Source organism: Stenella coeruleoalba (assembly GCF_951394435.1).
Source record: "Stenella coeruleoalba genome assembly, chromosome: 20".
Taxonomy (NCBI): domain Eukaryota; kingdom Metazoa; phylum Chordata; class Mammalia; order Artiodactyla; family Delphinidae; genus Stenella; species Stenella coeruleoalba.
The window spans coordinates 51,665,250-51,692,410 of NC_137166.1; the positions used below are offsets into that span (position 1 = coordinate 51,665,250).

General features: G+C 52.7%; 3 protein-coding genes across 7 annotated transcripts; 2 read left to right on the top strand and 1 right to left on the bottom strand.

Annotated features, from left to right (window-relative positions):
* Positions 1-1,909: 1,909 nt before the first annotated feature.
* On the top strand, positions 1,910-7,234 carry CD37 (CD37 molecule). Of its 2 annotated transcripts, none has more exons than XM_079908804.1 (9): positions 1,910-2,262; positions 2,500-2,574; positions 2,681-2,753; positions 3,679-3,803; positions 3,926-4,000; positions 4,554-4,658; positions 5,317-5,553; positions 5,898-5,981; positions 7,037-7,234. In XM_079908804.1, the coding sequence occupies exons 1-9, from the start codon at positions 2,200-2,202 to the stop codon at positions 7,112-7,114; spliced, it is 915 nt and encodes a 304-aa protein (XP_079764930.1). In that variant the 5' UTR covers positions 1,910-2,199; the 3' UTR covers positions 7,115-7,234. The 2 variants fall into 2 exon arrangements, with proteins under 2 accessions (XP_079764930.1, XP_079764929.1); XM_079908803.1 differs by lacking the exon at positions 1,910-2,262 and adding an exon at positions 6,268-6,333 and having other exon boundaries at positions 2,491-2,574.
* A 178-nt stretch (positions 7,235-7,412) lies between these two features.
* Positions 7,413-20,871, bottom strand: TEAD2 (TEA domain transcription factor 2). Its single transcript, XM_079908812.1, has 12 exons — positions 19,915-20,871; positions 19,456-19,520; positions 18,926-18,988; positions 17,813-17,824; positions 17,488-17,595; positions 17,334-17,392; positions 15,125-15,189; positions 13,926-14,074; positions 11,393-11,566; positions 9,578-9,739; positions 8,760-8,912; positions 7,413-8,218 (listed from the first exon to the last, which is right to left on the bottom strand). The coding sequence occupies exons 1-12, from the start codon at positions 20,177-20,179 to the stop codon at positions 8,105-8,107; spliced, it is 1,389 nt and encodes a 462-aa protein (XP_079764938.1). The 5' UTR covers positions 20,180-20,871; the 3' UTR covers positions 7,413-8,104.
* Positions 20,872-23,245: 2,374 nt separating this feature from the next.
* On the top strand, positions 23,246-27,086 carry DKKL1 (dickkopf like acrosomal protein 1). Of its 4 annotated transcripts, none has more exons than XM_079907028.1 (5): positions 23,246-23,406; positions 23,694-23,868; positions 24,295-24,441; positions 24,563-24,655; positions 26,692-27,086. In XM_079907028.1, the coding sequence occupies exons 2-5, from the start codon at positions 23,713-23,715 to the stop codon at positions 27,001-27,003; spliced, it is 708 nt and encodes a 235-aa protein (XP_079763154.1). In that variant the 5' UTR covers positions 23,246-23,406; positions 23,694-23,712; the 3' UTR covers positions 27,004-27,086. The 4 variants fall into 4 exon arrangements, with proteins under 4 accessions (XP_079763154.1, XP_079763156.1, XP_079763155.1 ...); XM_079907030.1 differs by having other exon boundaries at positions 23,777-23,868; XM_079907029.1 differs by lacking the exon at positions 24,563-24,655.
* The last annotated feature ends 75 nt before the right edge of the window (positions 27,087-27,161 follow it).

Consider the following 27,161-nt stretch of genomic DNA (forward strand, 5'->3'; position numbering starts at 1 on the left):
CAATCAATATATTGAAAGGGCAACCTTTTCAATGAAGAATGTGAGAAAATATTTGCAAACCATATACCTGATAAAGGGTTAATATTCAAATTACATAAAGAACTCATATAACTCAACAGCAAAAAAGCAAACAGCTCAATTTGAAAATGGGCAAAGGACCTGAATAGACTTTTTTTTCCAAAGAAGACATACATGTGGCCAACAGAGGTATGAAAAGGTGTTCAGCATCACTAATCATGAGGGAAATGCAAATCAAAACCATGAGATTCCACCTCATAACTGTTAGGATGGCTATTATCAAAAAGACAAGAGATAACAAGTGTTGGTGAGGATGTGAAGAAAAAGGAACCATTGTGCACTCTTGTGGGAATGTATAAATTGGTGCAGCCACTATGGAAAACAGTATGGAGGTTCCTCAAAAAATTAAAAATAGAAGCACCGTATGCTCCAGCAATGCCACTCCTGGGTATATATCCAAAGGAAATGAAGTCAGTATCTTGAAGAAATATCTTTTCACTCATGTTCATTGCAGCATTATTCACAATAGCCAAGATATGGAAGCAAATGTCCTTCAACAGAGGAATAGATCAAGAAAATGTGATACATCCCTAACCCTAACTTTAATATATATATCACAATGGAATATTATTCAGCCATAAAAAAGAAAATTCTGCCATTTGGGACAACATGGATGAACCTGCAGTGGGGGGAGGGGGAGGGGGAGGTGGCATTCTGCTAGGTGAAAGAAGCCAGAGAAAGAAAAATACTGGTACCATTTTACCATGTAAAATCTTTTTTAAAAAAAAATTTTTTTTTTTTTTTAAATTTTAAAGGCCAATTTCATAGAAACAGAAACACATTGTAGAATGGTGGTTGCCAGGGGCTGGGGAGTGGGGAAAATGGGGAGACACAGGTCTAAGAGTATAAACATTCAGTTATAAGAGGAATAAGTTCTGATCAGAAGATCTAACGTACAGCATGACAATTATAGTTAATAATACAGTTTTGTGTGCTGGAAAGTTGCTGAGAGTAGATCTTGAGTGTTCTCACCATACACACACTAAGTTTACTATGTGAAGTGATGAATATGTTAATTAGCTTGAGCCTGGCAATCATTCCACTACATACATATAGGTATATATGTATGTACATATATACATATAAAATCATCATTCTGTACACTTTAAATATGTACAATTATACTTGTCAGTTATTCCTCAGTAAAGTTGGAGGAAAAAAGAAAGCCCCGAGTCAAAAATCAGAATACTATTAATATGAATTGATTTTTGATGACATTAATAACAAATAATTACATTTGGAGACTTAAAAAAAAAAGTGGATGAGATCGCTCAGAAGAAAGAGAGGGTACTGGGTCTCTAAGAAGGTCTGGTTTTCCAGGGCCTGGGTGGATGTCAAGATGGTAGGAGCATCCATGATGTTAAAAATCCATGAGGCGTTTAGGACTTGACAAAATTGAGGAGCCTGCAGGGCATCAGGGGAGACCTCAAAGGCTGCTGGCTGCGGGGCTCGGGCCTAGAGAATCAGGTACTGCACACCCGGATCTAATGGCCAAGGTCCTGGGCTCAAGCCTGACTCCCGTGGGGCCTGCCCCTCTAGGGGCCTCACTGCAGAAGCAGGAAGTACTGCCTGAGGCTCAGCTTCCGCTCTGGGTGTTCTGGTACCGCCAAGTCACCCCCTCACACTGGGGACCTTCCCACTTGGGACCTGCAGCACTTTCACTTCCCCCAGGTGCGCAGCCCCTGGCCCAGCACGTGGGAGGACCTTGGTCTACACTTGTTGCCAAGAACAGGATGCAGACTCCGAGAGAGGGGCAATGTCGGGAAGGTGGGGGAAGGGGGTAGATGAACAGAGAAAGAAGCGCAGGCACATAGATAAGGGGCCAGAAACCAGACAGGGAAAGGATAGAGACCTGGGGCGGAAGGGGATAGAGACCCAGAGGTAAAGAGAGGATAAAGATCCAGAGAGAAAAGAACAGAGACCGAGAGAGAGGAGGACAAGAAACTGGGAGGGCCAGGAAGCGGGGACAGAGATGAATGCAGAGATGGCAGAGCTTTGCAGGCGGTGAGGTCAGAGTGTCTGTGAGGTCGGCGGCTGTCCAGGGCCGGCCTGGGGTCCTGGTGCCCAGAGTAGGTGGGTGCAAGTAGATCAGGATTCCCTGCGCGTCCCCCAGCCTGAGCCATGGAGACCTGGGAAGAACTGCCTGGTGTGTCCTCGGTGCCCACCAATTCCAAGGCCCCTCAGGTACTGGTGTGTGCATCCCAGTGGGGCAGGTGAGGGAGATGGGGACAGAGACACAGAAGAAAGTCACCTCGCATGTAAAGGGAGGGGGTGGGGCTCTGCCCCTGGAACTTCCTCTTTCTCTGAGTTCTTCCTTTCTCTTCTCTCTCGGCCTCTCCCTATCTCTCTCTCAGGCCTGCGTCCCCCTACTGCCACCACCCCTTCTGTCCTGTCCCTCCCACTGTTCTCTCACACCTCTAGGAGAAGATGTCAGCCCAGGACAGCTGCCTCAGCCTCATCAAGTACCTCCTCTTCGTTTTCAACCTCTTCTTCTTCGTGAGTTGCCTCCCGGCTCCCCAGCCCAGGCCCCAGCCCCTGCCGCAGCTGCCCAATCTCAAACCCCCCTTCGCCCACCGGCCATGCTCTCCTCTCCTCTCCCCAGGTCCTAGGCAGCCTTATTTTCTGCTTCGGCATCTGGATACTCATCGACAAGACCAGCTTCGTGTCCTTTGTGGGTAAGGGAGCTGGGGCAGTCCGGGTGGGCCTTCCTGGAGCAGGCATGAACTGGGCTCCCTTCCAAGGACCTCCTGTGGTCTCCCTCAACCCAGGGAGGCCCATGGTGCCCAACTCCCTGTTCTGATCGCAGGCTTTGCTCCACCACTTTCTACTGCCATAACTCTCCGAGCCTCAGCTTCTTCCTCTGGCAAATGAGTTGTGCATACCAGTAATAATAATGGCCATTTCTCAGACACTTCCTAGGTGTCAGATCTTGGGCAGAGGCTCATCAGATTCTCCCATAAATCTTCCCTCTCTTGAGGCTCAGAGAGGGGAAGACACTTACTGGATGTCACACAGCAAGGAAGTAAAAGAACAGATCAAGACTAATAATAATTGTAGGAAAATAACAATGGGGTAATAGTCAAAATCCTAATGGCTCATATATAATGTGTTCGCCCTGTGTAGAGGACCAGTTGAACACATGCCTCCCATGTGTTGCTCAAAACAACCCTAGGAAATAGATAACATTATTCCCTAGGTCTCAGGGAGGTTTAGATGGCTGATCCAGTGTCACAGAACAAATGATGGGGCTGAAACTATTGGGGGTGGGTAGGAGCTGACGGAGGAAAGAGAGACTGAGAACAAGAGGGAAAGACAGAGACCAGGAAGAAAGAGGGACAGAGATCTAGAAAGAAGGGAACAGAGATCCAAAGAGAGAGAGGGACAGAGACCCACAGAGAGAGGTGGAGAGAATCCCAGAAGAAAAGGGATAGAGAGATTCAGGGTGGGACAGGGACAGAAACCCAGAGAAAAGGATGCCAGGAGCCCAGGAAGAGGTCCCCCAGGTTACTGTCCCCCGCTTGGGTAGTGTGTGGGTATGGAATGGGGCTGCCTGGAGCTGTGCACATGGAGCCAAACGTCACTGCCTCTCACCTCCCCCAGGCTTGTCCTTCATGCCCTTGCAGATCTGGTCCAAGGCCCTGGCCATCTCAGGAATCCTCACCATGGGCCTTGCCCTCCTGGGCTGTGTGGGGGCCCTGAAGGAGTTCCGCTGCCTCCTGGGCCTGGTGAGTGCCCCTCCCCCCTCCACCCCTAGGCTCATTCACATCTTGCCCTCAAATAGAGCCCTGGCAGCTCCTTCATCCTGCGGAGGGATTCAGCCTGACCTCTCCACTCTGCCTCTCCCCAGTATTTTGGGACACTGCTGCTCCTGTTTGCCACACAGATCACCCTGGGAATCCTCATCTCCACTCAGAAGGTCCAGGTGAGTTCCCCTTCTCCCCCCCGCCAACCCCAGCTAGTGGGTGGTAGAAAGAGACAGAAACAAAGGCAGACAAGGGCTGACATAGACAAAGAGAAATAACAGAGATAAAGAAGACAGAAAGAAACAGAGATACGGAAAGACAGAGACAGATGCAGAGACTAGCAGAGAGACACAGAGAAGGAGCTAGAGACAGGGAGGGCCAGAGAGACTCACCGACACGGACAGAGGAAGAGAGACACAAATCCAAAAGGAAGCAGGAAAACAAACAAACAAACAAACCTCAGAGAAACAGAAGGCTCCGAGAAAGAGACAGAAACCGAATGAGATCATGGGAGATAGTGGAGAAACGGAAAGACAGACGATAGAAACAGGCAGAGAGAGAGAGATTTTGAGGGATAGAGACATAGCTAGCCATTCAGCGAAAAACCGAGGCCGACCTGAAGATGCTCAGGGACTACCTGAGGCTAAGACAGCCACGGAGTGGCTGGAGTGGGTTGGGGCAGATGGCGGTGGGGAGGCAGGTAGTGGTTCATCCTCACTCTCGGCCTATCAGCTGGAGCGGAAAGTGGAGAACGTCGTGCTGAAGACGATCGAAACCTACCGCGCCCACCCGGAGGAGACGGCTGCGGAGGAGAGCTGGGACTACGTGCAGTTTCAGGTGCGTGAGGCCCCCACCCACCAGGATCCCTCCCTCTAGCTCTGGGACTCTGACGTGGCTCCGCCCACTGCCTGGAAGAGACTTGGCCCCGACGCGACCCGAGCCCCCTGCTCTAGGACCCTAAAGTAACCCTACTCACCTACTCCACCTCCAGCCGCGGCGACGTGGCCCAGTGCCCCAGCTCCCAGCTCCTGCAGTGGCTCCGCCCCCCGCCTCGACAAGACTCCACCCTCAGCCCCAAGGCCCTAGCGTGACCCCACTCCCTGCCCAATAGTGACTCTGGTTCCCAAGGGACCCGGCCCAAGTGAGACTCCATTCCCTGGTCACTCACATGACCCCGCCCTCCCAACCATTTGTCCCCTCCCTGAGGCCGAATTGTACTGCCTATCCACTCTTCAGTCCACAGCACGATTCTGCAGTTCCTCCCCCGGGCCCCATGACCCCTACCCCCGTGACTTGTCTCTCCCAACCTCATGTTCGCCTAATGTCTCCTGGCCCTGCCATGACCCCAGCCCAGCTCACAGTCCCCCACCCTGCACCCACCACTTAGCCCTCTACTCCCCAGTATGACCTCATACCCATCACCCAGTCCCCTGATCCCCCAAAGCATCTTGCATCCCTCCAGCCCCTGTTCCTCTGACTCTTGTCCCTCTCCTAGCTGCGCTGCTGCGGCTGGAACTCTCCTCAGGACTGGTTCCGTGTCCCCAGCCTGAGGAGCAACGAATCGAGAGGGCCTCGCGTGCCCTGCTCCTGCTATAACTCATCGGCGACCAACGACTCCGCAATCTTCGATAAGATCTCCTTCCCTCAGTTCAGCGGGCTCGGACAACTGGCGCGGCCCCGACACAATGCAGACATTTGCTTGGTCCCCGCGAACAGCTACATCTACCGTGAGGTGGGGAGGATTTGGAGCGCAGGACGTGGGAGGGGCCTGACAGGGTGGAGCTACGAGAAAGGGAGGTACTACAAGAGGGGCAGAGCTCCAAGGGGCGGGGTCTTTTGAAGGGCGGGGCCTAAAGAAAAGGCCTAGGCGAAAGAGCAGGATCTGGAACGCTGATGCCTGGGGAGGGGGAAGGCTTGGACCGTCCGAAGCGGAGAGACTAGAGAACCCTGGTAACTAGGGAAGGGGGGCGGTACCTGAAAGAAGGGTTACGGCTGGGCGGAGGAGAACAGTGGGCCCAGGCTTGAGGGCGAATCCCCAAAAGAACCCTACCTGTAACCTCTCCCCTATATCCCCAGGGCTGCGCACGGAGCCTCCAGAAGTGGTTGCACAACAACCTCATCTCCATAGTGGGCATTTGTCTCGGCGTGGGTCTACTTGAGGTAATCTGGTCCCGCCCCCACTCGCGATTGGTCTAGATGGCCCCGCCCCAAATTGCGCGTCCAACCATTCTCTCAGGGAAAGGCTCATGCGTGGTACAGCGTCAGCCAATCCAGGCCCTCCTGAGGCTCCACCTGGGACGAGGGAGGAGACCTAGCCTCTGTGAGCCCTGATTGGTTGCGCGGAGGGAGCAGGCGTTCCCACCCTTCCTCGCGAGGCTCCCATTGGTCCTCCTTGGCATATCATCCTCCTGCTATTGGCCGCAACATCCCTCCCCTTTCCCCTCAGGTGAGTGTGGCGGGGCTGAGCCTGCTACTACCACGCAGCATGCTCCACCGGGAACGGCAGCCGCAGGTTCGAACTGCGGGCCCGGCCCGAGCACCGATGGCAGCGGCAGGCGCTATGGTGTGCTGAGCAGCAGCGGGCGTAGCGGCAGTCTGTGGGTTGGCTGGGGCATGGCGGTGCCTGCCCTAACTGGGGGGACAAGGCCCCGCAGGGTAAGCTGCCCATGGCTCTGGGGCCCTGGCCCCTTTGGGATCAAGACGAGGAACAACCTGAGACCGGGAGTGTAGGCGCGGAGATGGAGGCCGAGATGGAATTAGAGGCCGAGACGGAGGGCGAGATAGATAAGCCTCCGGAATAAAGGACTTTGGGCTTTCCCCGGATCACGCGGCTTCTCAGACTCTAGACCTATGCTAGACGCAGCTGGATTCCCTCTACCCCACCCTATTCCTTCCTGCTTCAACTCCGCTCCCACCCCTCCCCGGCCCGCCCTTTGGTGTCCTACCCAATGACCTCTAGCCCTTTTACCCTTAATTCCGCCATATTCTCCAAACTCCCGTCCCTGACAGTCTTTCACGACCAGGCCCAGTTGTCCCTCTAGTCCCGCCCATCTCCTACCTACTCCCTTCTCCACACCTCCCATGACGCAGCCCCGCCCAACTCGCGGGCCCTTATTTTCTTCCCCTGGCCCCACCCCCTAGGTTTTTTCCCTGGGGACCCCCAACTCTCCCCGGCACCCCCTCGACCTCTCTGACCGCGTCTCCTTTCTCTATAGCTCAGCTTCATGACGCTCTCCATATTCCTGTGCAGAAACCTGGACCACGTCTACGATCGGCTCGCTCGGTACCGATAGGCCCCGACCTTCCCGAAGCCCTGCCCCGCCCCCCTCAAGTGCCCTGGGCATTTAGTTCCCTGTCGCCTGTAAATATTTGTTTAATCCCCAGCTGGTCCCAGCCATTGAGCCCTCATTCCCCTCGGGGACCCAGAGGTCTGCCTGACCCGCTGTTGTCACCTCTCCCTGGGGACCTGGGGTTTCCGGGACCAGCTTCCTGCCCCTAAAGACACCTCATTTCTTTGCCTCTTCTGTCGGCCTACCACCTCCCACTAGATTATTTTTAGCCCAAACGCCAAATAAATCCCCTGCGTTTTGGTAAAATAGCTTTATCCTCTGTCAAAACACAAACCAACACACTTTGGGGGGAGGGGAGGAGAAGGCGGCAACACAGTCTAGCCCCACGGCTCATTTAGAAGAGGACATGAGGTTTAAAAGCCTCACCCCACTGCTTGCCCAGCTGAGAAAAAGTCACGACCCTAACACCCACTTATAAATATCTCTTGTTATATTAAAAAAAAAAAAATATTTCCAGGGCCCACCTGGCTCTACTCCTGCACAGAAAGGGTTAACCTTCAAAATTCAATATCAGGGTCCTGGGATGGGGCTGGTAAGGAGAGGCAGATTGGGAAGAAGGGGGGTGCTGAAAAACAGAGAGGGACAAGCCAATGTGTAACTGGGGCCCTCCAAGACCTCCACAACAGAGGAGGGGGAGGATGCCTGTCAGAGACAGAAAACGAGTGCTGTCTCACCGGTTGTCTCACTCCTGTCCCCAGTGTCAAATGCTCTGGAGTGATCTGTCCTTTCAGACACCCCTGTGAGGTCCCAATATCAGGATCCATCCTTCCCCCTCAGTCCCAGCCCATTCAACTCACCACTGAGCTTTTAAGGTCCTAAGAGGGAGCAGCCCACCCCCCCCCACCCCCCCGCCAAGTAAGAAACGTGAGGAAAGCTGGAGGTCCTTCCTGGGAGGAGGGTATTCCGGGGGTGAGCCACTTCTGGGGTCCCCCTTCAGTCCCTGACCAGGCGGTAAATGTGGTGCTGGGCCCCCCGCTCACTGGTGGAGACCTCGAAGACATAGGCGGTGCAGAGCAGCAGTTCCTGGGTGTCTCTGTTTGTCACCACCTGCCAAGGAGGCCAGGAGAAGGGGTTTATGCTTAGAAGGGAGGGCAGGGAACACTGTGCCCTGCCCGAGGAATCATGGGATACCCAAGAAAGGGATCCCCACCATGTCATGTTCCCCCAGGTAGATGGGATGCCAACATGCCAGGTTCTAGGTCTCAGGGTAAGTAGGGAGGGGCCTCACATCAGATGCTATATCACATTATAGGGTCAAGGGGGTCCCCATCACATCATACTTCCCAAAGTTAAAGGAGATTCTACCATATCATGTTCCCTGGGCTAAGGTTAGGTTCCCTGTGAAGGGGGTCCCCTAGGCTGAAGATCCACTGTGGGGTGTCCTCCAGGTCAATTTCCCTTTTATGAGAATGCTGTGGAATCCCCACCATAACAGTTCCCTGGGTAAATGGGTCCCCTAAGCTAAGGGTCAAGTGTGAGGTCCCCACTGTGTCAGTTTCCCAGGTAAAGGGTCCCTAGGCTGAGGGTCTGTTGCAGGCACTCCCCTCCATATCAGGGTCCCTGCTCAGGCCCAGCACCAGCGCATCACCTGGAGGATGGTGAAGTTCTCCAGGACACTGTTCATCATATAGCGCTCAGGCAGCTGCCGCAGCTTGTGCAGAAAATTCACCAGGTACTCACACATGGGTGAGCGCAGTAGGCGGTACACGAACCTCCCGTCCTCCAGCTGGGCACGCTCCGTCTGAACCAGGGGACAGGGAGTGGAGAGGACAGTGACTCAGAGACACAGGGGTCACCCCAGGAATTGAATCCCACTCCACGCCACCTCTCAGATGCCACACCCACTCCCCACTGCCATCTTCCCCCCATTGCCCCATCCACAGTGACCAAAGATGGGACCCTGAACCCTTGGGTACCCAGCTCAGGCTCACTGAGCCTGGAACTAGGGACCCCTCCAGCCCCTCAAAGCTGTGCTCTGAACCCTCAAAACCCTCCAGGCCCTCAGATACCCTCAAACCCTCCAAAGACCCTCCATGAGATCTCCAAAGTCTATTTGACCTCTGTACTTGAGAGCCCCCTCAAGCCCTCCGCAACCCCTAAGTGTGACCCTTGAACCTCCTTGCCCTACGGACTCCTCCAAATCCACAAGAACCTTCTGAATCTTAGTGACTGTAAATCTCTGTACCACACAGTATCTTTAAACCCTCAAAGTGACCTCTACACATCACTTTGGAACTCCGTATTAGCTCTAAGCCCGTGCATTAAAGAGGTTAGGACACCCCCTACCCACCATGCAGACCCCCAAAGGCCTGAGCTGTCGTGGCTCCCAGTCCATTTAGTCTGCATCCCCAAAGTGGCAGGTGTCTGGGCACTCACCCGCCCAGAGCTCCACCCCTCCAGCCTCACCTCCACCTTCTCCACCACCTGCTTGCCAAAGGAGCAGACCTTGGAGGAACAGGTGAGGGTCATGTGCTCCAGGCTCTCGTACTGGCTGCTCACTCCATAGAAGCCACCACTGCTACCGCCGGCCCCCACCTCCTCGCCACTCGGGCCCCAATTCAGGTCCGCCTGGGGATGGGGAGGCACAGGTAAGTTGGAGGGGGTGTCCCTTATAAACAGTGGGGACTCTTCTAAAGTGGGAACTGTGCTTCATGGCCTGGTGTCACCCATTGCCCTGCAGTTGCCCATCTCTTTTCCTCAACATTTAAAGTCCCCACCTCACCATGGGCCAGTTTCTGGAGAAGACCCACCGTTCCTTCCATCAGTGTTAAACATGTCTGGGTCCCCCATGGTCCTGACCCTCTCTCCTCAGTAACTTCCCCACCAAGGAGGCCCTGGAATTCAACTTTTTCTCCTGAAACCCCCAACTCAGGTGTTCAGCCCCTTCCAAGGGCCTGGTTACTAAGGAGGCAGCTATTCCCTAGCAACCAGAGGCTCTCCCTCAGGGCCCTTCCTGACCCTGGTTGCTAAGACAAGTGGCTATTCCTTAGCAACGGGGCATGGTGAGGTCTGGGGAAGCCTGACTCCTCTCTAGAAAACTCTCCCAGGCCCTTTCAGCCAATTCTCAGGTGTCAGATCCCTTCATGACCCCAGTGGCCAATTGGAAGACAGTCCATTAGGCCAAGTGGAGCCTAATGAAGCCTAAGACCCCATCACATCTTTGGTCTGAGCCCCTTGGTCACCTTCCCAGGAGGCATCTCTCTTCCTTTTCCTAACTGTAGTTGCTGACTTGGTCAGGTCATTCTCCAGGGTGGTTTAGTGCTCTCCTCAGAGGCCTGACTCCATCCATCACCCTGGCAACAGGGCCTTGTGAAGCTAAAGAAAACAGAAGGCCTTCCCGGCCACTCCCCTGCAGCCCTTCACATACTGGGCTTCTGAAGGGTTGCTCTCCAGACCTGGGACCTTGTGAGGCGTGTCTTAAGCCCTAACAATGCCTAAAACTTCAGCAGCACATCCTCAGAGCCGTCTCAGGCCGCCACATCACATACCAGAATGCTTCATAACCATGGAAGCTACGGGCTTTCCTTCTTGAAGACTATGTATATCCCTCCACAGCCCTGGTTACCACAAGAGTTAGCACCACCTAAACATTCAAATATTGATTGAACCCCTATATATAGCATCAGTCATTGTACTGGACACCACACCAAATAAGCCTAAGAAACCCTCTTATTCACAATTACATACCTGGCTCAGGGCTTATATACATTAAGTGCTCAATAAATGACTGCTAAATAAATACAGGACTTTACAAAGCCACTCCCCAGCTCCTTCAGTCCCTTCCTCAAGGCCAGACATTCTTAGCAACAGGGTCTGGTGAAACCCAGTAAAGCCTCGTCCCCTCTTTAGAGACCAAACACTCCAGGATTCATTTGCTAAGGGGAAGGAGCCATTCCTTAGCAACAAGGTTTGGTGTGGTCAGGTGGGACACAGGGAAGTCTGAAATGTCACAAGCAAATCCCCAGGGCCGTATAAGTTGCGTGACTGGGTGTGGCAAAGTCTAGTGGGACCTGGGGAGGCTGGAGGTCTCCACACCTGCTCTGGTCCCATCCAAAACTCCTTGGTGTTCCTTGCTGCTGAGGGGGCTGACACTCTGAGCCATGAGGACTGGTAAGGCCCAGGCTGACCTGGTAAGTCCTGAGACTCTCCGTTAGAGCCAGTGGCCTTAGCTAGGAGGCCACGTGACTTGTGAGCACTTTTGTTTTTGGTGGTGGAACTCACCCAGAACTTGACCAGGAAGAAGGCGTGGGGGGGCCCACGATCATACAGCTCCCGGAGACCACCCTTTTTCTCAGGGAATTTGTCATAGATCTGCCGGACGTCCACACTCTCGAGGGGGGGCGCTCCGGGGCTGGGGCAGTGCTGGCTGATATGTACAAACAGGTGCCTCTGGTACTGAGGAGGGAAAGCCACGGGTGAGGAGTGGGAGATGGGCTGGACCCCCAGCCCTCGCTGCCCAAGCCCATCCCACACCCTGTCACCATCGCCACAGCTCCTGCTTGCTGTTCCACTGGGCCCAGCTCTCAGGCACTGTCCCCACTCCCTGCTGCCCCTTTACTCCCACAGTATCTCAGTCCCCAAGCCCTGTCCTTACTGTCCAATTCCCTGCCCTGTCCCCTGCTCTCCATCCCCACAGCCCTGTCCTCTCCCACCCTCACCCCAGCCTTCTCCCTGGCCTCCCAGCCTCCAATCTCCTCTTCAGTTCTTCACTCACATGGCTAAAGAGCTAACCCTGGCCCTCTCCTGCTCATAATCCTCCCATGGCTCTCCAGTACCCCTAGGACAAAGCCCACACCCCCTCAACCTGACCCTGTATTGAATAGGTATTCATGGATGGATGGATGGATGGATGGGTGGAAATCCACAGAGCCCACATCAGGACTTCCTATCTGTTCTTATTCTTATCACTTCTGTCCATACCTTGAAAATATTCCCCTTCTTCTCTTCCAATACAAATCCTCCTTCTGTCTTTCCAGGCCCAAGTCCGTCCAAATCTGCCTCTTCCTGAAAGCCTCCCTTGATCGCAATCAGATGGCATCTCTATACCCTACCTTTTCCGTGGTTCCCCATTACCCTCTAAACAAAGTCTGGGTCCCTCACTCAGCTTGGCAATGTCAGTTCCTCCAGAACCAGCACCTACCCACCTATCTGCAGCCTCACCAACTCCCACCATATTCAATTATTTGTTTCCCTGAAAACTTCATGCTGTTTCTCTGTGTCTGAAACATCCAGTTCCGCACATGGCAAATTCATCTCAGGGAAGTCTTCACTCACTCCCCAGGTATAATTACTCCTCTGTACACCCACAGAAATGTGAGCTTCCCCTATCCCAGCACATACTTGCTATTCAACAGACATCTGTCAAGAGACCTACTGTGTGCAGGCACTATTCTGGGTCCCAGGGCTACCTTACCTCATGGAGCTACCGGCAGAGACAAATTTTAAAAAATCATTCCATGGATAATATAACCTTCAGAGAGTGACATATGCTATGAAAAAATAAAGCATAGTAATGCTGGCAAGACTGTCATTTTCCATAAAGTGACTTGGGAAAGCCAATCTGAGAAGACAAGCAAAGGCCTGAATGAATGGAGGGAGAGAATGGGGATATCTGGGGAAAGGACATCCAGATGCAACGGCCCTGAACCAAGTGTGGGCCTGGCATGTTTGAGAAAGGGCATGGAGGTCAGTGTGGCAGAGCAGAGTAAACAAGGGTGAGAGGGCGGGAGGTAAGATCAGAACAGGAATGAGGGTCAGATCAACCAGAGCTTTGTAGGCAACTGAAAGGACTTTAGCTTTTGCTCCAAGTGAGATGGGAGGGTTTTAACCTCATCTGACTTGGGTTTTACCAGGACCACGATATACAGCAACTGGCGTTTAGGTCACTATGGCAGAGACTCTGTGTTCACAAATCCCAGTTCCTTTTCACACAGCTAAACTACATTTCCCAGGCTCCTTTGCAGTTAGGTGTGATCACATGACTAAGTTCTGGCCAATGGGATGTGAGCAGACCTAATAGTTGCCACTTCCAAGCCAGATTCATAAAACCTGCATAAGTCTTGACTCTCTGCCTTCCACCATCTGCCAGCCAGATGCAGAGCATCCAGCAGCATCTTCTGAAGCCCTAGAAAATGGCAGAGCCGCAAAATGGAAGAAGCCTGGATTCCCCAAATCACTGTGTGGAAGGCTCCTACCAACCAGCCACACTGAAATGTTAATGAGTGAGAAACTTCTATGTTGTTCAGTCCCTGAGGGTTGGGAGTCATTTCTTCTAACAGTCAGTCCACTCTGACTAATATGGCATCTGTCTCCATCCTAGGCCAGGAAAGCTGGCACCTAGAAACAGATTTTATTCTCCAGGCTCCCAGTATCCACCCCAAAGCCTGGCACACAGTAGGCACTCAAAAATGTTTACTGAATGAATGAACAATGTCCTGGATGATTTCTCTGGCCTTTCCAATCCATGACCCCATGACCTTCCACTTCCTTTATTCTAGTAGTTCTCAAAGTGTGGTCCCTGCACCAGCAGCATCAACATCACCTGCGAGCTTGTTAGAAATGCAAGTTCTCAGATCCTACACCAGAACAACTGAATCAGAAATTCCAAGGGTGGGCCTAGCAATCTGTGTTTTAACAAGCCCTCCAGGTTATTCTGACATATGCTAAAATTTGAGAACCCCTGCTTTATGCTTTCCCTTCCTATAACCCCCTTCATTCCAAAACTCCCCAGTGACTATCCCAAAATTTCACTCACAGAGTCAGCTGCATCCGGAGGTTCCACAAAGGCTGAGAACTCTACCAGCTGCAACCGAGCAGTGCCCAGAGCCCGAGCCTGCCAGGCTGGGGGTGATGGGGCAGGTGGGGGCAAAGCAGGAGGTGAGAGGGCTTGGGGGGGCTCGTACCCTAGAGAGAGAAGAACAAACAATAATAATTGCTAACATTTATTGAATATATCAAGCACTGTTCTCTCTTGCCTGCCTCCACTTAGAAGCTGAAAAAGCTAAATACTCACTTTCCCAGCCTCCCTTGCAGCTAGAGGTGGCCATGTGACACAGTCCTGGCCAATGAGACGTTAGGGGAAATCTGCTGGGGGGCTTCTGGGAAGGAGTTTCTTCCTGAATGAAAAAGACAGAACTTTGGGAGGAGAAAGCTTTTGGCTCTGGCCAAGTCCTGCTTGGAATGTGTTGCCTGGAGTCACAACAGCCATCTTGGGATAATAAAACAGAGGCCAAGAGACCTATAGAGATGCCAGTTCTGGTACTGCTGAGCTGCTGAACCAGAACAGGAGCAGCCCACCTCCAGATTTTTTGTTATGTGGAATCATTAAAGCCTTTACTATTTAAGGCACTGTTAATTTGGATATTCTGTAACTTGCAGCCAAAAACATTCCCAATTGATGAATCTGTGGAACCTGAGAGCTCTCTTTCACCAATGTGAGTACTTAGGACCACATCAGCATGGACTTCTGGAAGCCATCTTTGCTGCCAGGTGGGCAGAGCCTGCCTGGGAATGAAGCCACCACAGAGGAAAGCAGACCCAAGCAAGTCCTGATGCTACCATTTGAGCCCCTGGATCCAGCCATGCCTGAAGCCGTAACTCCTGAAATAACAGTTACCTGAACCAATAAATTCCCCCCCCCTTTTTTTTTGGTCATCTAGCTTGATTTGGGTTTCTGTCATGTGCAGCTAAAGAATCTTGATTAATATATCAATATCCCTGATGTCCTTTAGGTCAGCAAGTGACAGACCATAAACCCAGTAGATCTGGCTACAGAGGCCAGGCTCTTAACCACTATAAATTCTGTGACTCATCTTTCCATACCCCCACAGGCCCTGCCTGAGAGCTGGATCTCAGTAAGAATGTATCCCCTAATCAATGGAAGGTTGAAGGAAAGGCCATCAGGGCTGAGAAGAGAGAGGCGAAAACAAGAGAGGGTGCAGAACAGGCTCTTACCTGGGAGGTCAGTAGATGGAGGAGTCAGTGACAAGGAGAACGGTGTCTGCGAGAATGGCTTCACACTGAGGGAGAAAGGAAACTGGGGGTCAGTAAGAAGGAAAGATGCTAATCATACCATCTAACATTTACTGAGGGGCCATGACAAGCCAGACCCTGTGCAAGTACATTATGGGCACCATTTCATTGAAGCCTCAACTATACTTCAATAAAATAAATATTTAAAAAATAAAATAAAATAAAGCAGGGCTGTCCAATAGAATTTTCTGCGATGATGGAAATGTTCTGTATCTGTGCCATCCAATACAGTAGCCACTGGCCACATGTGCCTACTGAGCACATGACCTGTGACTACTGAGTATGAATGTGGCTAGGATATTTGAGGAACTGAATTCTTTTTTTTGGCCACGCTGAGTGGCTTGCAGGATCTTCCCAACCAGGGGTTGAACCCGGTCCACAGCAGTGAAAGTGCCGAGTCCTAACCACTCTACCGCCAGGGAATTCCCAAGGAAGTGAATTCTTATTTAATTTTAATTAACTTAAATTTCAATAACCACATGTGGCTAGTGACTGCAGTATTCGACAACAAGGCTCTAGAAGCCAATAACCTATGGGTAGCCCAGGAGATAGTGGTGAGGAGACTGAGATGTCAGAGGGCAGGCAGAGGCCAAGTGTCAAAAGATCAGGATCAGAAAGACACAAACTCCGTGGACATTTAGACTTGAACCCGCAGAAACCATAACCTAGTACTTGCCATCCCAGTTCTGAAATCTAAACCCCAATACCCTACCCTCTTACCCATTAGGGCCACTGCTCAAATGCCACCTCCTCAGAGAGGCCTCTCATGACCCCTGTCTAAAAAGAGGATATATACCCTGCTTTATTTCCCACATTTATTCTTTTCTTATTAATGTTTATTTATTTATCTATATCTTTATTGTCTGCCTCCTCCCCTCTCCAAGTATATAAGCTCCACAAAAGCAGGAATTCTAATTTGTTCAATGCTGGGTCCCCAATACAAAAAGAGTACCAGGCACTTCGTAGGTGCTCAATAAACATCTGACTGACCAGCCAATGGCTTAATACTTCTCTCAGTTTCTGGAACTCCCCAAACTTTCACACCTCAGGGCCTTGGCACATGCTGTTTTCTCTACCTAAAATATTCCCAACCCCGTTATATACCTTACTAAGTCCTACTTGGCCTTCAGTGTTACCTCCTCAGAAAAACCCCCAGAACCCTCTCCGTCACCCAAGAACTTGTTTTGATTCTCCACACTACGGCACACACTTCAATTTTGTGTTTATTTAGGTGATGATTTAATTAACATTCGTTGCCCCCATTTGACTATCAGCTCCATAAAAGGTGGGACCCCGATGCCCAGTGCGATGGTTGCTGAACCACCCCTCCTTCCAGCCCAACCCTCTCCCCTGCAAACCTGTAGTTCCTTCAGCCCCCAGGGACTTGTTCTGACCCTTTCCTGTGTCCCCATCCAGCAGCACCTCCCCAGCAAACTTTTTTCTCTCCCAGCCTGGATCCACGGCCACCTCCATGGGCTGAAAACTCCATTTCCCATGAGCCTCTGGGGCCCTTTCTATCTTCTAGGCTTAAAACATATCCTGTCACCCTCAAGGCTCTCTCAGAGCTGAAAAGGGGCCCATTTTCTTCCTTCCGACTCTGAGAGAAGATAAAGAGCCCTGCTCTACCCTCAGGCCCAAGAACCACCTTTATGGGATGAGAACAAGCCTTTCCCATGAGCCTCTGGGGCCCAGACAATCTCACTGGGAGGTCATTATCCCCATGGGCATCCTACAGGCCCCCTCACATTCATCACATCAATCCCATGCTGAGCTTATTTCCTCCTCAAATCCACTCCTTCCCCAGGTTGCACATTTCTGGATGGTCCCACCAACCCCAGTCACCAGCCAGACCCCAAGCACTCCCCTTGCCTCGTCCCTCCTTCTCAGTCCATCAGGCCCCAGCCCCATCCCTCCTTCTCCTCTCTTCCCCATCCCCTCCTCACTATCCCAGCTCAGACCTAGTCTTCTTCTCCGGATCACTGCCCCAGCCTCCTCCCTGGGATTCAAATTCAGATAGCCTGACTCCAGAATCTATGCTCACAAAAGAGTTGGGAGCTGGAAGATGGGGTGAGAGAGGGCTGGAGGTGGGGGGAGGGGGAGTAGGTGCTGAGCCAAAATAGGAAGTACTTACTCTGGAACATTCCAGGGGGGCCCAGAACCCCCCGACCAAAACTGGAAAAGCTCTGGGGTCTGAAGAGACAAAGAAGGGGGCTCAATCAATTTCCTGTTGAAACTGCAACCCCACCGCTCCAGCCCTGAACCCCACAATCCCCAACCCAGGCCACCTGAGGACCGGTGGGACCAAGTTTGGCCTGCAGGGAAGGTGCTGAGATGAGCTGGGCTGAGGACATGGTGGCCATTGTCTGGAAAGCCTTGTCCTTGGAAACCTGGTCCTGGAGGAAATGTTGGAGGTCCATGTTAGTGGGAAGTCCCAGTCGACACAGGAAGGGTGGGACAATGACATGGCAGGGCAAGCCCGCAGAGATGCAGAGCCAAGGCGAAGGGTTGGGTGAGGGTCCAATCCCTCTCACTACAGCCCCCCGCCCCTCCTGGCCTCCTCAGGAATGTCTGGGAAAGGGAGAGGGTGGGAGGATGCGTAAGGGGACTTACCACATTCAGGGCCTGCCCATGGGGGGGGGTGAGGGTGCCAAAGGAAGAAAGAAAACACGACTTAGGAAATGAGGCCTGGACTGCCCCACTCCACCTTCCTGCCCTCCCAATCCCTATAGTCCAGCCACCCTGAGCTGAGCGATGGAAGGAAGGGGGAGCAAGGGATGAATATAGAACAGAAAGTAGAGAAAGCCAGGCCTAGAGGAGGAAAGGGGTTCCCAGGCCCAGAATAAAAGACAGCAATGAGGGTTTCTAGGTTCAGAAAGAGCCGGAAGTGGAGGTTTCCGAATACACAGGCAACAGGAAATGAGACTTTTAAACCCAGAGAGAAGAGATGGTGAAGGTTTCCCAGCCCAGAAAGGAGGGGGACAGTGAGATCCACAAAAGACCAAAGATTGGGAGTGAAGGTTTTCAGACTTAAAGAAAAAGGATGGGGAGGCTTCTGGGCACAAAAAGAACAGGAAGTAGTGGTCCCCAAGTCCTAAGGAAGAGGCAGAAAAGACCCCATACTCAGAGGAGTAGGAAATGAAGGTCTCAGGCCAAGATGGAACAGGAAATCCAGAGGATGCAAAAAAGAAAAGGGATATGAACATCTCCAAAAGGAAATGAAGATTTCTGAGCACAGAAAATGCAGGCAGGCAACATGGAAAGATGAACCAGAAGGAGACAAAGAGGAGATCCTCACAGCATAAGAGGGAGAAGGCAGTGAGGGGAGGGGAGGAGAGGAGAGGGAGGGTGAAGACAGCAGTAGTCAAAGGACAGGCCCAACGACCCATCCTTCTTGCCTGTCCTAAGCTAAATCTCGGTCCCCCTCTCTCTATGACACTCTTCCTACCCAGGGTCTCTATTCACCCCCTTGCTGGGCCACTAACCCCCACCTTGGGTCTCTGTTCCCCTCATCTGTCTACCTCTGTGTGACTCTGTCCCCATCTCCGGGCCTCTGTCCCCCACCCTGGGTCTCTCCCTCTTTCTCTGGACCTCTGTTGCCCTCTCTCTCTGGGTCTCTGTCCCCCTCTCTCTGGGTCCCTATCCTCCTCTCTCTGGGTCCCTATCCCTCCTCTCAAGGTCTCTGCCTCCCTCTCAGGGTGTCTGCCACGGTCCTTTGACCTCTACCTTGAGCTTGGACTGGATTTCCCTCGATTTCCTTCGGGCCAAAACCTGGATATGACTAGAGACCTGAAGGGAGTGACAAAGAAGCAGATTCAGGCCACAGCCACTCACCCCTTGCGTCCGTACCCCTTCCCTCCCTCCAGGTGTCCCATGGAGCTGCTGAAACACGAAAGATAACAAATACATAGAAAGTGCCAGCTGTCTTGGAGCGTTAAGAACACAGATGTGTCCATAAAGGCTATTCTTTTCTCAATAACACTACTGATCATCCCAAGACCCAGCAAATCCGGGTCTTATTTCTCTTCCCCATCCTTTTCTCTCTGGCTCTTCTGGTCTGTCTTACCCTCTAGTTCTCATGCAACTGCTAAGAGAACTACACCACAATAGGCACAGTTAGAGTGTACTAACAAAGGGGCCAAAATGAAAGGCAAAAACACACGAACAAGCCTCTCCTCTAATGTGAATCTGCTGGTAGGCTGACCCTGACAAGACAAGCCCACTCCAAACAGAAGCCCACAAGGCAGTCCTGAGACCTGTTTGCGAGTTCGAGTCTTCCCTGTTCTCAGCTTGATGTAGCGGGCAATCAGTTCATTCCGACCTGAAAAGTCAAAGATGGAACAGAGTTAGACCTTCAGCAGAACTTCCCAACAGAGAGGACACCAGGGGAGGAGAGAGAAGCAACATTTCCCAGAGGTCCACAGCAAGCCGGGGGCTATAAGGGAGAGGAATTATGACTGCAGGCTTTGGAGCCAGGCTGCCTGGGTTCAAATCCCAGTTCCTCCACATACTGGTTCTTTGTGGCCTCAGGCAAATCATTTAGCCTTGCTGGGCCTTGGTTTCCTCATTTGTGCAAATGGTGATGCTAACTCCTACCTGAGTCATTCTGAGGATACAATGTGCTTTTATGTGAACTGTGCTTAGAGCTCCATCAGTGTTGCTTAATATTTTTATTAACCAGCGGGGGCTAAGGCAAAAGAGCAGGCTGGACTCACCATACATCTTGCCTTCATCGGACAGGATGATTTTCCGCCGGCCACAGGGTGGGTAGATGGCCAGGGCCTCCTGGAAGCTCTGCTCGATGTCTGGACTCCAGACACCCTCTGCGTCTGGGCCCCCGTCTCCCCCCGCCCCCTCACTGCCGCCAGTGCCCTCCTCGCTTCCTTCCTCACTTCCTGTCCAGCCGCTGCCATCGTCCAGGGGGGCCCCAGCCCGGGGTTCCCCCATCTGGGCCTGGAGGAACACAGAGTTCAGCAACATTCCCTTGACCCACCCAGAGGGACCTCAGAGCAGGGTGGGCTAGAAGTCCAGACTGCTGGGTCTGAGAGAGGAGGCTGGGGGCACCCAGACCCTTGGATCTGAGGGAGAAGAGGTTTGGGGATCTGGACCCCTGGGTCTGAGAAAGGAGGGGGCTGGAGGCCGAACTCCTGGATCTGAGGGAAGCAGGAGACTGGGGACCTGGACTCCTGGGTCCTGGGGGAGAAAGGGGCTGGATTTCTGGGGAAGCTTAGGGTGAGAGCGTTCTCCTGTGTTCTCAGGGGAGCCTGAATTGTGATGAAGTCTTGAAGACCCCAGAGTAATAACTAGGGTCCAGGAGGGCTGAAAATTTGGGTGTGGATTACTGGTTTAAAGAAGACAGGAGTCAGAGCCTATTTGCAGGGAAGGGGGACGTGGGTGAGATCTTCTCAGTCCCACCCTGAGAACAGGTGCCAGGATGTGAGCAGCAGCTGCTAGAAAAGAAGGAGGGGCACAAGCCCTAGTAAGGCTGAGGGGAGATCCAGAGAGAGGGGAACAGAGACTTAGAGAGAGAGGACAGAGTCCCAGAGACAGGGAACAGAGACCCAGTGTCGGGGGGACAGAGACCCAGAGGGCAGGGGACAGAGACTCAGGGCACAAACTCAAGCCAAGACCAGGAAAGACATACAGAACCACAGACTGGGGGACAGGGGCGCCCTGCCATCAGGAGAGTCAGAACAAAGGGCCCAGGCGTCCCCTCCCCCAGTTTCCCACAACCCCCATCAGGGGAGGGGCTGGCCAGCGAGGGCGCCTCCTCTCTGGCCCCCGGCCCCGCCTCTTCCCTCCCCTTCCTCCCCCCTCCCCCCCGCCCCGCGGCATGGGCTCGGATCCAACTCAAGTTCCCAGTGACTTTCCGGAGGCCGGGAACAGGGGAAAACTTTTTCCAATACAGTCAGATCCCGCCTCCCTGGCGGCTCCACGTCTTCCACAGCTTTCCCAGGACCCCAGAGTCCAGGCCCCCAACCCCCTCCTTCCTCGGACCCCGGAGCTCCGGCCCAGACAGACAAAGACCCCTGGCCGAGCCCAGTGGCGCTGAGGCATTCAGGACCCCCGTAGGCCAAAATCCCAGCCCAGCTCTCCCCCATGTGGCCAGACAAAGGGACAGAGGAGCTGAGTCAGAAAGGTCCCCACTAATTTCCTGCCCCAGGCCCCAAACCTCCAAAGAGACAAGACCGAAGATCCAGAAAGCACCGTAGCCCCCCCTTCTGCCACCCAGGAGGCCTCCTTTCTCCATGAGGAGGACCAGGCGCCCACAAATGACACACACAAACCAATTCGATCAGAAACAAGCATGGGGCCCTTTCTCACTTGAAACCGATACCTCCACGGACATTCCCCCCACAGTCCCCCATCCTCACCGACTCCCAGGCGCACACTCCCAAACTCAGACCCATCAACAGACACCCCAACTCTGGCAAAAGTTCCAACTCCACACTTAGGCTCAGTCACGAGCGCAAACTCGGGCCCCCCCCGGCAAAAAGAGGGCTGCAAGCAATTCAGAGACGGTCCCACAAACACCGCAATTCATAACGCATAACTTCCCACCCGAACTCACACACCCCAAAGCAGGATCCCCGACTCCCGCCGGCGCCTTCCTACCTACCTCCCGGCCTGGGGCTGGGGAGCCGCGGGCGGGCGGGGCGCTGCGAGGGAGAAAGTTGCCCGGGAGCTTTGTTTGGGAAAAGTGGGAGGGACCGGAGGGGGGGCGGGTCCGGGCGCCGGACAGCGGGAAGGGGGATCCGACGGTGACAGTCTGGGAGAGGATTTTTGCTTTGGGAAAAGACAGGTGAAGTCTAGCTGAGGCCTGGTGAGAATTTCGGGATTCTGATGCTTGGATCCCTGAGAGAGGAGGAGAATTGGGGGTCTGGACACCTGGGTCTGAGGGAGGATTGATGGGGACCAGGAAACCTGTCTGTATCTGAGAGAGGAGGAAACTGGGGGCCAAGATTCCTGAGTCTGGAGGAGGAATGGTCTGGGGGCTTGGACTCCTGGCTACCCTCTAGTGTAGTTTGTGTGTTGGAGATGTGGAAGTGATTGATAGGACCACAAAAGAATCCTGTTCAGCGTCAAGTATATTTTTGAGACTAGAGGTATGGGGATGGGTTTTTGATTGACTTCCACTGATTTCTTTTGATTGATTGGTTTCCTTGTGACCTCATCAGAGTTAAGGGTCGTGGGCAAGACGACTAGGAGTTTATTGGAGGTTCACCAAGGTGGAGACTCCCGCATCCACACGCACTAGTGGACTAGAGGTGGCAGCTCTCCCAGGACCCAGGGAGAGCCTCGGTGCCTGAGGAAAAAGATGAGGGTCCCGTAATTATACCCCTTAAAGATGAAGGGTCCCTTAAAGATGAGGAGTTGAGTGTTCAAACTCAAGAGACAAGAGGGGCTGGGGTCCAGACTCTGGGGTCCTGAGGAAAAAGGGAGTCCGGATCCCGGGTTCCTTGTAAGGTGGTACAGAGGACTGGATTTAGGGTTTCTTGAGAGGGTGGAGCTTTTTAGTGGAACCGAAGAGGGCTCGGGGTTCAGCGTCCCTACATTGCACTCTATTGAGCGTATTAATCGTTTCAAAACCTGGAGAAGACGAAAAAGGACACGGAGAAACTCTCAGAGATAGATACAAAACTAAGCAGTGGGATAATCAGAAGGACTGCTCGGACGCGGGTATTTCATGAGCAGAGAGAGCCTAAGAATGGAACTGAGGGCGCTAGGGGCAAGATCTGGGGCACAGAGGTGTGGCCTAGGTGCGGGGGCGTGGCTCTAAGACAGGGGCGGGGCCACCTGCGATTGCAGTGACTCCGGCACGATGGCCACGATCAGAGAACAGGGGCAACACTGGGTCTCCAGTGCCGAGGTCAACCGACAGGAGCGTGGTCTGACTATGGGGGTGTGAACTTGAAATCAACGCCCGGCTCTGGCTCAAGGGGCGTGGCCCTTCCCTTAAGGGCGTGACTGTCCAATAGAGGGCTGGGCTCATGGGTGAGGTCAGCAAATGGGGGCGTGGTCAGACAATAGAGGCGAGTCTAGGCCTCGAGGAGCTCCTTTAGCGCTCCAGGTATCCGGCCTGGGCTCGAGATCAGAACTGTTTGGATTTAACAGTCCGTGGACGGCCAGAGACTGAGAGTCCGGTGACCAGGCTGTGGTCTAGTATAAAGGCGGGTCCCAGAAGAAGGGGCAGGGCGTGGGAGAAGGTGAGGAGGAGCGAGGTCTGAATACGAATGTGGGCGAAGAAGAGAAACGAGATCTGTTGTGTGAGGCAGAGCCCAGAAGAGACGGGCCTGAGGGGAGGGGAGGGGCCTGACACAATGGAGGAGGTTGGAGCAGAAGATAAGGGGCGGGGGGGGGGAATGGGCGGGGTGTGCGGAGTTCCTGGGCCAGGGATAGGAAGGAGTTGCTGTCTAGCGTGGGGGTGTGGGCACTTAGGGGACGGAGCCTTTATGGGGGGCCGGGGGGGCTCTGACCCCTGCCCTTGCCATAGCCTCCCGGCCCGCCCCGCAATGTGGCACCCGCTAGTCCTGTTGTTGCTGCTCCCCTCTGCCTCGGTGCCCCCCTCCACTGCAGCCCCGATCCGCGATGGTGACGCCCAGGAGAGCTCCTCGGGTTTTCTAGGTCTCCAGAGTCTACTCCAAGCCTTCACCCGGCTTTTCCTGAAAGTAAGCGCTGCCGTGTGTTGGGGAAAAGAAGAGGTACAGAGAAGAGGGACAGGGGCAGATAGTGACTGAGGGATGGAAGGGGTTCAGGGAGACAGAGTGGGAGACGGGTCGCGGCCAGATAGAAAGATAGAAAGAGGAGTCAAGGGACAGAGAGAGCGTGCAACGGGGAGACCGAGAGATAGGAAGAGAGGGAGGGAGACAGGCAGAGAGACAGACAGACAGACAGGCGGAGAGAGGGATGGGGACAGAGAGACAGAAGACCGATGGAGGCAGGAATAGGAAAGTAATGGGACAGATGGGGAAAGGAGGTGACCTGGTTAGGCCCTAAGGGTCAGAGGATGGAGAGAGAAGGGGATGCTGCCAAGGATCCTGCCAAGATGTCCTGGGGAGTCCGGAGGTCCAGCAGCTCACCAATTCCTCCCCCAGCCCCAGGATGACCTGATGCGGAGCATGGACAGCTTCTTCTCTGCTCCTATGGACTTCCGGGGCCTCCCTAGGAACTACCACCAAGAAGAGAACCAGAAGCACAGGCTGGGAAACAAAACTCTCTCCAGCCACCTCCAGATTGACAAGGTGCCTATGCCAGGAAGTCCCTCCTGGAGTCTCCCTAAGATCCCTCATGCTGCAGTATCTGTCAGGGAGGAGGGCATAGGAGGAAAGAAGTTTTTTCTTACTCTTCTTTGGGTCCTCACAGGTGACCAACAACAAGACAGGAGAGGTGCTGATCTCTGAGAAGGTGGTGGCATCCATCGAGCCAGGAGAGGGGAGCTTACAGGGTGACTGGAAGGTTAGGACATGCCCCCAGCAAAGTATCCAAGCCCAAACACTTTCTGTAGTTTAGGAGGAAAAGATGAATTGACTCTCCCACTCCCTCTGTGCTGGACACCCTCTCTCTGGGCCTCAGTTTTATCATCTGTCAAAAGGGACTAACCAGCTCTCAGAAATGAGGTTTACAACCTCAGAGTACATCCTTGCTTGCTTCAAACCCCAGAGGGTTTTGTAAGCCAGACAGTGCTTTTCATTCCAAGTGTTTGGTAAGATTCACCCTCGTAAACCTCAAAGTGTGTTTTGATCTCAAAGTGCTCTGCAAACCTCCAAGGATTTTTTAATCTATCCCAAAGTGCTTGGTAAATCTCTCCCTTGTAAACATCAAAATGTGATTTTTAATAATTCCTAAGTACTTTGTGAACCCCAAATGCTCTGTGTATCTCACCTTCGTAAACCTCTAAGAGTGATTCTAATCACAAAGTGCTTATTTTTTGATCCTAAAATGTTGTAAGAACACTCAAGTGCTTGGCAAACCCACATGGTTCTCCCACACACACTCCCAGTTTTTTATTTTAAAGATTTCAAATCTACAGAAAAGTTGCAAAAACAATAGTACCATAAACCTGTATCCACTTTTCCACAGAGCAGGGTTTCTCAACATCAGCACCATTGGCATTTGGGGCTGGATAATTTTTTGTTGTAGGGGGCTGTCCCGTGCCCTATACGATGTTTAGCAGCATCCCTGCCTCTACCCACTAGACGAAAGTAGCACCCACACCCCCTCCAGTTGTGACAACCAAAAATGTCTCCAGACTTGGGTTGAAAACCACTGGCCTAGTTTCACCACTTGTTAACATTTTACCATACTGACTTTCTTTTTACTTTTTTATTTTTGAACCGTATGACAGTAAATTATTGACATCATGACACTTCACCCCTAAATCCTCCAGCAGATATCTCCTAAGAATAATGCATTCTCTTGTGTGTTACCGTAGTCCCATTTTTACACCCAAGAAATCAGACTATTATCTCTGTATTAGTTTGCTAGGGCTGCCGTAACAAAGTCCGGGTGGCTTAAACAACAGACATGTATTGTCTCATGGTTCTGGAGACTAGATGTCCAAGATCAAGGTGTCAGCAGGTTGGTTCCTTCAGAGGGCTGTTGGGGAGAATCTGTTCCATTCCTCTTCCCTAGCTTCTGGTGGTTTGCTGACAATTCTTTAGCATTCCTTGGCAGGTTGAGGCATCATCCCCATCTCTGCCTTCATCTTTGCATGGGGTTCTCCCTATGTGCATTTCTATGTCCAGATTTCCCCTTTGCATAAGAACACCAGTCAGATTAGAGCCCACTCTAATGACCTCATCTTAACTAATGAAAACTACATAGTGACCCTATTTCCAAACGAGATTACATTCTGAGCTACTAGGGTCCTAATGGACCTCAACATATGAATTGGAGAGTGGGGGAGACACAATTCAACCTGTAACCGTCTCCTATGGGGCTTCCCAAACCTCAACGTACTGAAATGTAGACTCTGATTCAATAGGTCTGGATGGGGTAGGGCCCGCTCATTTGCATGTCTAACAAGCTCCCAAGTGATGCTGACACTGCTGGTCCACAACCCTCACTTCGAGTAGCAAGGACCGAACAGACATTGAAATGTCCCTGCTGGACCAAAAGCTGTCCACAAGAGCTGATGTGATTGATGTTTGATCCAGGATTCAGTCAAGGATCACATGTTGCAACTGTAGTCATGATTCTTTAATCCTAAAGTGCTTTGTACATTTCAAACTGCTTTCTAAACCCCGGGGAATGCTTAATCCTAAAGTGCTTCTGAAACCTCCAAAATGTGTTTTCAAACCCAGAGTATTCTATAAACCTCAGAGTATTTTTAATTCTAAAGCGCTTATAAACCCGAGTGTTTTGTAAACTGCAGGGTGAGCTTTTAATTCCCAAAGCACTCCATAGGTGGCAAAGTGGGTTGAGTATGCCAGGGGAGCATCTTGAGGCTGTCACTTGGAGTTTGAGAGGGTCTCCTTGTCCCTCTTCACCAGGTACCCAAGATAGAGGAGAAGGAGGCCCTGGTGCCTGTCCCAAAGGCCATGGACAGCTTCCACCCGGAACCCCACCCCCGAATGGTCTTCTGGATCATGAAGCTGCCACGGCGGAGGTCCCACCAGGATGCCCAGGAGAGCGAACACTGGCTCAGTGAGAAGCAACACCGCCTGCAGGCCATCCGGGATGGGCTCCGAGAGGGGACCCGTGAGGACGTCCTCGAACAGGGGACCCAGAGCTCCTCTCATGCCAGGCTGCCTGCCCGCAAGACCCACTTCCTGTATATCCTCAGGCCCTCCCAGCAGTTATAGTGGGGGGACTGGGGAACACCTGCATGTACCCCCCCACCAGACCCCACCCCAGGCACCATATGGAAATTAAACTTTTTCTTACATCCAGCAGCACTGTCTCCTTTGGAGATCTGTCCTCAGGCCTCAGCCAGCCAAGCCATGGCAAGTCCCCCCAACCT

Bases quoted from the DNA above. Each gene is read 5' to 3' on its own strand.
- DKKL1 (XM_079907028.1), top strand. From the start codon at position 23,713: ATGTGGCACCCGCTAGTCCTGTTGTTGCTGCTCCCCTCTGCCTCGGTG. The intron at 23,869-24,294 runs GTAAGCGCTGCC...TTCCTCCCCCAG, and splicing joins TCACCCGGCTTTTCCTGAAA to CCCCAGGATGACCTGATGCG. The intron at 24,442-24,562 runs GTGCCTATGCCA...GGGTCCTCACAG, and splicing joins GCCACCTCCAGATTGACAAG to GTGACCAACAACAAGACAGG.
- CD37 (XM_079908804.1), top strand. From the start codon at position 2,200: ATGGAGACCTGGGAAGAACTGCCTGGTGTGTCCTCGGTGCCCACCAAT. The intron at 2,263-2,499 runs GTACTGGTGTGT...TCACACCTCTAG, and splicing joins CCAATTCCAAGGCCCCTCAG to GAGAAGATGTCAGCCCAGGA. The intron at 5,982-7,036 runs GTAATCTGGTCC...CTTTCTCTATAG, and splicing joins TCGGCGTGGGTCTACTTGAG to CTCAGCTTCATGACGCTCTC.
- TEAD2 (XM_079908812.1), bottom strand. From the start codon at position 20,179: ATGTTGCTGAACTCTGTGTTCCTCCAGGCCCAGATGGGGGAACCCCGG. The intron at 15,190-17,333 runs GTAAGTACTTCC...TTTCTCCCTCAG, and splicing joins CCCCCCTGGAATGTTCCAGA to TGTGAAGCCATTCTCGCAGA. The intron at 9,740-11,392 runs GTGAGTTCCACC...CCCCATCCCCAG, and splicing joins TCTTCCTGGTCAAGTTCTGG to GCGGACCTGAATTGGGGCCC.